Here is an 11,153-nt window from a genome sequence, read left to right on the forward strand (position 1 = left end):
TGCTTTGCTTTTTTTTCATGAAAATTTCACCAGGTGTTGGTAACAACCCAAGTAATCCATACATAGAAAGAAACCAAAACTAATAAGTTCATAAATTAAGTTATACTAATGTAAAATAACGAATGGGGGAAAGCATTGAACACACACATGAAAGGGAGGTGGAAAAAGGCATGGAAAGCCAAGACACCATCTGAAATCGATCAGTGATCAGAAAGCCATCCTGCCCCTTGTCAGTGCAAATGAATATCAGTTGGTTCAGTCCAAACTGATGGCCTATAAAAAGGTGTGTCATTACCAAGGTGTCACACAAGGAACCTCTCATGATGGGTAAAAGCAAAGAATTCTCTCAAAATCTTTGCAACCTCATTGTTGCCAAACATTCTGTTGGCATTGGTTACAGAAGGATTTCTAAACATCCGAACATTCGTTTGAGCACTGTTGGGACCATAATCTGGAAGTGGTAAGAACATCATTCGACCATAAACCGGCCATGACCAGGTGCTCCTCACAAGATTTCTGACAGGAGTGAAAAGAGTTATCAGAAGAGTTGTCCAACAGTCAAGGACCACTAGTGGAGAGCTTCAGAAAGACCTGGAATTAGCAGGTACAATTGTTTCAAAGAAAATAATAAGCAATGCACTCAACGGCCATGGCCTATATGCACGCTCACCACACAATACTCCATTTCTGAAGAAAAAGCATGTTGAAGCTTGTTTAAAGTTTGCTGTACATTTGGACAAGCCTGTAAAATACTGGGAGAACGTAGTCGGGTCAGATGAGAGTAAAACTGAACTCTTTGGATGCCATAACATACAATGTTTGGAGGACAAAACGCACTGCACATCACCCCAAAAACACCAAACCAACAGTGAAGTTTGTTGGTGGAAACATCATGGTGTGGGGCTGTTTTTCTGCATATGGTACTCACAAGCTTCATATAATTGAAGGGAGGATGAATGGAAAAATGTACCGAGACATTCTTGAGAAAAATCTGCTGCCATCTACCAGAATGATGAAGATGAAACGAGGGTCAACATTTCAGCAAGACAATGATCTCAAACAAAGAGCCAAGGAAATTCTCAACTGGCTTCAGAGAAAGAAAATAAAGCTGCTAGAACGGCCCAACCAACCTGACTTGAATCCATTTGAAAATCTATGGATCTATGGAAAATCAGAGTTCATAGAAGAGGCCCACAGAACCATCAAGATTTAAAGACTTTGTGTGGAAGAATGGGCCAAAATCACACCTGAGCAATGCATGTGACTAGTTTCTCCATACAGGATGCCTCTTGAAGCTGTCATTACCAACAAAGGCTTTGGTACAAAGTATTAAATATCAGTAAGCGTGTTCAATACCTTTTCCCTCTGTGATTTTACATTATTACACATAATTTCTGAACTCATTTGTTTTATTTTCTTTCTATGTATGGATTACTTGAAGAGTTACCAACAGGAGTAGTGTGTGTGGAGGTGAGTTCCACCGGGATTGGATAAGGATTAGATGGGGTAACATAGTAACTGGGAAAGATGAGATTTTATCGATCCCCAAGGAAAAACTGAGGTGCTGGAGTGCAAATGGAAAAAGGAATACAAAATTACACATAAGATAATTTACAAGGTGTTATTTGCAGGTGTTGCACCAAACTCGAATAACTAAAGGTGGGGGGACATACAATGGGGAGTGGTGGAGAATGGATATGGATGCTGACACATCCAGGTATTAAGGGTATTGGTCTTTAGATAAACCAATATCCACCAGAAGATGGAAGTGATCACAGAGGTACTGTTATATTCGACCAAAGCTGGAACCAGTAGTGCTCTTTATTTACAGTGGAGCTCACATTACTAAAGACTGACAGTCATGTTTTGCTCAAACCTACCAAGAAAACAAGGTCACAACTAATTGAAAACACATACACCTATCCAGATCTTGTATATGCAAGAAAAGAAAACAAGTACTATAACACTACTGATGACGCTGCTTGTTGCCTGTAAGTTTAGTACAAAACACCTTCAATTTAATTCACAACAAAACTTTATTTTCTGGTCATTGGAGCCAAGATCCACCCATCTATCAATGTTGCATAACAAATAATTACTCCAGCACACACGCAATTACAGTGTTCACGTTTGACAAATTGCAGTAGTGCTACATTTAAGTATTACACAACAGTATTTACAATAAGTAAAGTTTTTCACTTTATGTAGCACTCATTCGTCCACACAACACATCCTCTCAGAGAAGGAGATGCGAACACAGAAGGAGATGCGAACAAGTAGCCATATGAGTAAAAGGCGCCATCCAGCAGCTCTCAGAGGACCCTCCCCCTCATTGACGTGGAAGGTCATCACCGGAAGAAGGTCACAAGCACGACATCCAAGATGGCGACCCCCTTGTGTCAGTGTTATCAGGTGAGTGCTTGGGACTATTTTCTCAAAATATAAATATTTAAACACCATGAAATAACAAGAGGTGAACTTAAACGACTTGTCTTAAACAGTCAGATAGGTCGCTGGCAGTAAGTTCCAGAAATGTATCTAATTGATACGCTGAATTTAGCGTTAGCTAGCTAAGTTAGCTCCATGAATGTGAAGACACAGAGCCGGCGTTTAGATCGTTACCTTCAGGACAACCTCGGGACTCCCGAGTTTTTAAAAAAAGTAGTACTCATATGTCATTTTTTTTTATTTTAACAATATATTTTGGTGATATAACCCCTTTATATGGAGGTATCGTTTTCACCTGTGACATGCCGTGCTCATAAATTTGAGACAGAGTTTCATGTAACACTAACAAGACTGCAGCAATTACCATTGTCACATTCAATTCAGAAATTTGTCTTTGTCATGACTGTCATTACCCAAATAGTCAAGTTTGAGTTGTTGTGTCTGTCTGTCAACAGATATGTGTAAGAAGAGGTTTGGTGGCGTTCCCTTCCCATTACCTGCTGATTCCCAACAGACCCAATGTCTACAGGATACGTGGGCCACTCACAGTCTCTCCACAGGTATCAGCACCTGATATAAGATATGTTACTGATGCAACACTGCATATTTTGATACTGTATTATGCGTGTTATGTGTCTGTGCCCGCCTTGTATGGAGAAGTGTGTTAAGGGAGATTATCAACTCACCCCCCTGAAATGATCCACCTCTATTTGATTTATTTTTACCAAGAAAAGAAATGAAAAAACACTTGACAATAAATATGCAACATAGACTTTATTCTATGAGTTTACATTTGCAGTTTATGTAGTTACCTCTAAAGAAGTCTTAAAATAATTGTATTCTAGATTTATATAATGGTAGTTTGGAGTTTATAAGTAATACTATTAACATAATCCTTTTAAAGGGGTTGTTAGAAGTGATCAAGACGTGCTTTAGTTGAATTCATCCTAACGTGGCATTTTTATTTCATTTCATCAAGGTGTCTCAGTCGCCACTTCTTCATGTACGGTACTTGTCAGGGCAGCGGGGCGGTGGCAGGAAAGGTTTCTTGGGGGAGTTTTTGGACAACATACAGCAAGAGCTAAACAAGAATAAGGAAATGAAAGAAAACATCAAGAAGTTCAGGGAAGAGGCCAAAAAACTCGAAGAGTCAGATGCTCTGAAACAAGCTCGGAGGAAATATGTAAGTATCTGGCTGTACAAGCTGTTGTATACATGTTATTAGGCAAACTTAGTCTCAAGTCCGAATGCTCTAATGTTTTTTTTCCCTCTGTTCCAGAAAACTATAGAGTCTGAAACGGCGAAGACGTCAGAGGTTCTGAGGAAGAAGTTTGGAAACATTTCTGAGACGGTTAAGGAGGTAAATGTGATATTGACTTGTTGTATTGTGGGAGTGCTGTTCACTCTGCATTCATTCTTAAAATATATATGTTTGTCTCTGTGTATGCACAGGGGCTTGAAGAGGTCAGTCGTACAGAAATTGGGAAGAAAATCAAAGAGGGAATGGAGGAAGCAGCCAAAACAGCCAAGACCTCTGCAGAGAGTGTCTCTAAGAGTGGAGAGAAGTTGGGCAAGACCGGTGCATTCAAAGCAATCTCTCAGGTATGCAGTCACTGGGGGTTTCTTCATTTTTTAAAAGCTAAACAAATCTCTGCTAGACAAAGTAATAATGTTATATTCTGTAACTGTCACAAAAATGACAGGTTGGGGATGTCAAATAACAAACCTGAACATTTCTTGTTTGTTTTTGTTTTTTTGCTTGTTCAATTGTGCTGTTTTTAGGGTATGGAGAGTGTGAAGAAAGAAATTGGTGACTTGGGTGACAGTGGACCTTATCGGCCTCCTGCCAGGCTCCGTAAGAGGAGTGAATTCTCCTCCAAGGGGGCAGGGGATGACAGCAAGGTCTTTGAAGCAAATGAGTACGTGAGTGCCCTCTGTTTGCCCTGATTCCGAGAAGGGAAATCCCCTCTGGTTCAGACATAATTAGAATGACATATTTGACCTCACACTGTCAGTGTTAATACAGTAATATACAGTAAGAAACTATGCAAGCTGAGAATAGCTCATGTTTGGGATTGTTGCGTTTACATTACGGTTATTGTTCTTGCTGTGGTGTCATTATTTCCTTTCTGAGCTCCTCTGGTTAAATGTGATGCTCAGCTTGATTGTTGCAAAAATAACCGCTTCTCTTTATATGTTCCTCAGGGAAGCTATGGGCGTGGTGCTCCACAAAGACTCAAAATGGTACCAGCAGTGGAAAGACTTCAAAGACAACAATGTGGTCTTTAACAGTAAGGAATAACATATGTGTAAACCATCCTCTTGTTTTTTTCTGCTACTTACACAGCAGTCTACCCTCTTTTCTAAATAATACAGAGGCCAGGTCAGCTAGCACAGAGTCACGTTTTAAATATGGAACTTGGAAAGCTATGAACTGATTGAATAACCAGTTAAGTGATGATTGTTGGGAGTTTTACAGGGCTCTGGTAGGTTAATCCTGAATCAAAGTAAACCAGCTTGTGTACTTTACATTGTCTCACATTGTACCTGGGCCTGGATGGTATACCTGACTCTCAGGTGTAGGAAAGTTGAATGAGGTTCCACTATTTGAGTTTTGCTCAAACCCTACTAAGAAAACAACTAATTGAAAACACATACACCTATCCAGATCCTGTATATGCAGAATGAATGTCAAGAAAAGAAAACAAGTACTCTAACACTACTGAAGACGCTGCTAGGTTCCACAAGTAAGAAAGTTGGGCAGTAAAGTGCTGCTTTGGGCTCATATAGAGACTCTGTAAAGTGGAGCTTTATAAATGCGCATAACTAAGTTAGTTGATATTCTGCATAATAGTCTATATGTTGATGATTAATAATGTTTTGACAGGTGAAAAGTTACCTGCATTGCAGTTCAGACACTGTGCAAAGTCAGCAGATTTGAAGCTGGTAGAGTTCTATGTCTGGTCTTGTAGTATCAGCATTTTTAAATGCTTTAGGTATTGGGGACCAATACATCTACTTTCAGGTCTTCTCTACAGCAGATGGCCTGTTTAACTCAGCAAGATAATGCCTTCATTAGGTCCAGTTATATTAGTATATGGTGTCATTCTCTGATCATCTGTGGCTTTGTCATTTAAAGCATAAAACAACCACACAATTGAAGTTGTGAATTTGAAAAGATCCCTTAGGGAGTTCCAGGAAATACACAACTTCAATGGCAGGTCTTGAAAAAGATAATACTCGAGTTTGGCTTCAGGTTTCAACTAACATTTTGATTTGACATACTCTCATTTTCATGTGTGCTCCAGGGTTCTTTGAGATGAAGATGAAGTACGATGAGAGCGACAATGCCTTCATCAGAGCATCCCGGGCTGTCACTGATAAGATGACTGACCTTATAGGTGAGAGAACTCTAGTGTGAGAATAAACTATAACACATAAGATACAACTGTCAGAATTTCTTCTTTTTTTTTTTTTTTTTTTAAATGGAGTCACTTTTCATTTTTAGTTTTGTATTTAGCTAAGTTTTTCAGAGACGATGATATAATTTCATGTCCTGACAAAATGAGTGTTATTTGAACCCTCTAAAACTAGCTTTGTGTGTGTGTTTAAAATGTACTGCGTGTGTGTCGCCTATACATGTGTGTACAGGTGGGCTGTTTTCAAAGACGGAGATGTCCGAAGTATTAACAGAGATTCTGAAGGCGGATCCTTCGTTCGACAAAGATTCCTTTCTTAAGCAGTGTGAACGAGATATCATCCCCAATATACTGGAGGTTTGTAACTGCTCAGTAACAGTCTTACCAACATCTGAAATGACTCGAGCAAAAAAAAATTGTACAACACAGAATCTTAATGGATGTAATTAAAATTATTACTTTGTGACAACACTGAAAAAGAGAGCGGCCACTTACACACTAATTAGCCACCACATTATGGCCAGTGACAATTTAATGTTCTGCTGGAAAACGTTTGGACCTGGCATTCATGTTGATGGTACTTAGACATGTATCCCCCGCCTAGACCACAGCAGGCACCCCCACCTCATGGAAATGAAAACAGAAAAACAGCACAGGGTGTTGATCTGGGCTCCAAATTCATTAGGTCCCAAACTGATCAAGTATCTGTGAGATGATCCACAGAGGCCCCTCCCCTCAACTCAGAGAACCCAAAGTCCCCCACTAACTGAGTCACAACCATTTTGGAGACACAAGGGAGACCTACACAATATTAGGAAGGTGGTCATAATGTTATGTCCACTCGGTGTAATAATGGTAGTATAAGTCAAAACATTCTTACTTGAATTAAAATGTATAACACGTTGAGTTGTACTGTGTGTTATTATAAATGTAGCCTGGAAGTTTCCTTTTTAAGTGTTTGTTCTGGTTTCAAACAGGCAATGATTAGAGGGGAGCTGGAGGTACTGAAGGACTGGTGTTATGAAGCGGTAAGGCCTTTTCTCTAAATACTGATAGAACAACACCATTTACTTGGTTTAACAGTGACATGCGTAGATGCTTTAACTGGCCCATAGCTGTACTACCTTGATTGACAGTTGCTTGATGTTGTCTGCAGTCCTTCTTTATTATCTGTGGAGTCATAATGTTGTCTTCTTTTTGTCCTTCACTGGTTTGCAGACATACAGCCAGCTGGCACATCCCATACAGCAAGCCAAGGCCATGGGACTTCAGTTCCACTCCAAGATCCTGGACATTGACAATATTGATGTAAGTCACTGAAAACGTTCTCTCTTATCCGTATTAACTTTCAGGCTCAGATTGTTGGCCCTCTGGAGTCAGGTTTGAAGTCCTAATATTTCACCAGTTTACAACCAGTTGTAAACTTAAGTCAGCTTTATTGGCCAAGTAAATATACATTTTGTTCTGTGCATTTAATCCATCCACTTGGAACTGTGGGCACCAAGTTGAGGGCCTGGGGGCCTCGCTCAAGGACACTAGTGGATATACTCCAACGTGGCTTTGAAATCTGCTGTCATCTCATTTTAAGTGTATTTTTAATGTGTGTTAAAACTCCCTGTTGTTTTGCTGTTGTTATGTTAAGTTTAGGTCACCTATTTTGTTTTCCATGAACCACAGCTTGTGGTTTTAAATGATTGTTTGAGATGTATTGAGCTTCTATATGACTAAAAATGTCTAAAATGTCTAAAAATCTAATTTATTGCTTCAGTAAAGGTTTTGTGTTTCTTCTCCTTCAGCTTGCCATGGGAAAGATGATGGACCAGGGTCCCGTGTTGATTATCACCTTCCAAGCTCAGCAGGTCATGGTGATCCGAAACACCAAAGGAGATGTGGTGGAAGGAGACCCCGTAAGTTAGACACAGGAAAATACAAACAGTACATACACACCTTAGTTACAGATGTGTTAGTTCTGACATATGATCAAAGTTAAGATATCAGATTATGTTGTATAATGTTATTCTAGTAATACACAGCTTTAGCTGGTAACAAAATCCCAAATGTGTGACAATTTCTCATAAATGAGTCATTAAGAGGTGAAATGAGACCATAGAGACATGTTAAAGGATTTCACTTGTTTAGACCAAGAAAGCTTCATGGGTACTGGGCAGTTTGCACCTGCCCAGTATAAGACTAGTGCCAGATGATTCATTGTTAATGTACTGTTCTTCTGGATTTTATCATCTTAATCCTAATTTCTGGGTTTAAAAAAAAAAGTGAGGCACACAAACTGGTGCACTCTGTTCTTCATGGACCTTTTTCCCTCCATCTATCACTACATTGCCTTAAAATCTTTTGTCCTTTCCTTTTCAAACATGCTGACATCTGGTATTAACTTAGCACAACTGAGTAAACCGTTTATTTAAAAACCATTGAGTTCTATATACAGAAATTCAGTTCATTCTGTTTTTATTTATTTATTTTCATTCCAGATCACTAAATTACATTTGCTTAGATTCTGAAATGCAAAGTAGATGAGTTTTAGCCAGGAATCTGTTTTTTAAAGATACAATTTTAGCTTAATTTGTACAGCTGAGGTGCTGAGCTTTTGTCATTGGTTGCAAACATTTAGATTTGTCTTGCCTGTTTCTGTTTTGTGGCCTGAGGCAGGGACACTGCGTGCACTGCTGCATTGATGGAATGAATGATAAAACAAAGGTTCATACTGGAACTATAGGACAATGTCACTCAATGTAGCGTAGATCAGGCTAACATTAGCACAGAATAAAGGTTTGTAAATCTTAAATTCAATTACAAATGTCTAATTTATGGTTGTTGTTCTTCTTCCAGGATAAAGTGCTCAGGATGATGTATGTGTGGGCTCTATGTCGAGACCAGGAGGAGCTCAACCCGTACGCTGCCTGGAGACTGCTTGACATCTCCGCCTCTAGCACCGAACAGATCCTCTGAGACTCTTTGATACACACAAAACACACTCTCCCAGGGGGAGAACATACTTTACCTGAACAGGCTGCAGAGGACTCCAAATGTTTTTGTAGAGAAACATTGCTGTTGCTGAACACTAGGTGCTTTACAGTCTCTTTTTACCTACACTTTGGACTCACTCTTTCTTATCCCCGGCTATTCCTTTGATTCACACTAGAAGGCAGTAAACTACCAACAAAATTAACCCAAGTACTTTCTGCAGTGCCTGCTCGGCAATTCTGAATCAGTTTGGTGCAACGCCGCCTTTGTAGACTTAATATCATAATTCAACAGTTTCATAATGAATAGAAGAAAGATGCAGAGATAGTTTTGTAACTGAAATCCTGAGCTGCCACCTTCCTCTAATCAGTCCTTGATAGCGTTTTTATTTTGGTGGTGGTTGGTGTTGGTGCCAATCAGTGCTTCCCCATCGTTTCATCAAGGATCACAATCCTTGCGTGTATGATAATTGTTTAATGTAATTGTTAAACTGTGAGAAAGTCTATATTTATTATGAAAAATAAATGATGAACACTGTTTTCACATGAACCGACAAAACAATCTATCAAACTTTTTTACCTTCTGCCCTACAAATGGTTAAGCTTTCCTTTAGTTTATGTCATGTGATCACACCTAGGGCAGTTGCTAATTATTTTTTTAAATTAAATCCTCAAATGGGATTTCAGTGGCCATAGTATTTCCTTTGGGAAAAATGCTCCTTCGGAGTCATCTTTGCTATTAGATTTCCAGAGAAGAACTAGAGCACTCATTTGTTTTGAGAGAATTTCCTCTTCCTTTAGTGAAGTGGTTTGGTCAGGTTCACACGCAAAATATCCCAGCCTGAACACGACTGTTTTCTTGGCTGTGCCATGATTTTGACATAACAGTTATAAAGATCCTCATTTACTGCATATCATTAGCCTAATAGCATAAATCATAGTTGAACATTTTTGGAAAACAAGAAAAACACAATTTTTAGCAAGCACATTGGAATTTTTATTGATAGTCAAAAGTTACTTGGGGAATTATGCTATTAGGCTGATGCCTTTTTTGCAAGCCAACATGAAATCATAGGTACGTTTTCCTTCTCTGTATTCAGATTATTTTTATTGTCTAATTTGCCTCAATTAAATTGCTGAATTGCAATCGGTGTAATAGCTGTTTTAGTTATCCGTTTCGTCTTTTTCATCTTCAAAAATACATTTTAAATTTCCTGCAATTCCTGTTACCCTGGGTTAGTTTCCACATGAGGCTGGTCTTTGTTAGGCCCTTGTCCTTTCACTTAGTATTTGTCCTGGGTACAGGGTGTGATCACACCAGGGTAGCTGTTCATCATGTGCGGCAGCAGTCTCGGATGGTGTGACGCTGAGCAGGTTTGCATGAATTTGGAGGGGTCTGGGCACAGAGCAGGATTGATTACAGCAGCCCTGGGTAAGAAAGTAGCAGGTGGCTTATAAACAAGCTTGCATGTTGTTCATGCCGGCATGTGTTCTGGATGTCTGTCTGCACGCGCAGACCACCAGGTCCACCATCCCACCGCTGTCCTGATGATGGATCCTGACTGTTGCTGAGGTGTGCTGAGCTTGCAGCTCCCTATTGTAGTGCTCATCGCTCAGGATGCACCACCGCAGCTTCATGCACACACAGGACTCACCACACGAGCGTTAAGAGGAGGCACCCTGGAGAAATCCTAGCCACAGATTGCGGTTCCTGTCAGAGACGCCCATTGGTGTGTTTGTGCTGGTTTGCCTTCTGATTGACCGAATAGCTCTCAAGCAGTGTGATAATTAGCTTGCTGTGTCAAAAACAAAATCAATTCATCCTTGTTTGAATGATTTCTTGTCTACTTCTGCTAAGAGAAGGTTGCACACGAGTATGCTTCGACATGAGAACCAGTTAAATATATTTTGAGCTGTTTGTAGTCTTGCAGAAAATACATTTTAAGTCTCTGTAAACAGACTCCAATAATGTAAGAAAACAAACTGATCTAAAAAAAAGAGAGACTGTTCTCTGTAAAATTATTCTGAGATTTAAACGAACAATTAAGAAGACATTGGGCCTCAATCATATGGATAAAACTAGGCATGAAAAAACATTTAATGTGTAAAAAGAAAGGATTCATATACATTTGTACCCATGGTCCGTCTCAAACACGACAAAGTCACTAAGGAGCACGTAAGGTAGCAGCCTTGCATCTGGTCAACCCGGGGCTGCTCTCCCGTGGGTATTTTCTTACCCAGAAACACACACACACACACCGAAGTGATGCTAGGTCAAAGGAAGTCAAGGAAGTAGGACAGAAGT

The 11,153-nt window shown here is 39.7% G+C and overlaps 1 protein-coding gene across 1 annotated transcript; it reads left to right on the forward strand.

Annotated features, from left to right (window-relative positions):
* Positions 1-2,272: 2,272 nt before the first annotated feature.
* On the forward strand, positions 2,273-10,004 carry timm44 (translocase of inner mitochondrial membrane 44 homolog (yeast)). The gene is made up of 13 exons (XM_047588135.1): positions 2,273-2,412; positions 2,904-3,008; positions 3,428-3,631; positions 3,728-3,808; positions 3,901-4,050; positions 4,231-4,367; positions 4,654-4,739; positions 5,757-5,849; positions 6,100-6,224; positions 6,845-6,895; positions 7,086-7,175; positions 7,664-7,774; positions 8,715-10,004. Exons 1-13 carry the CDS (start codon positions 2,383-2,385, stop codon positions 8,832-8,834), a joined length of 1,383 nt encoding a protein of 460 aa, XP_047444091.1. The 5' UTR covers positions 2,273-2,382; the 3' UTR covers positions 8,835-10,004.
* Positions 10,005-11,153: the final 1,149 nt, after the last annotated feature.

The sequence above is a fragment of the Mugil cephalus genome, chromosome 6, assembly GCF_022458985.1.
Source record: "Mugil cephalus isolate CIBA_MC_2020 chromosome 6, CIBA_Mcephalus_1.1, whole genome shotgun sequence".
NCBI lineage: Eukaryota > Metazoa > Chordata > Actinopteri > Mugiliformes > Mugilidae > Mugil > Mugil cephalus.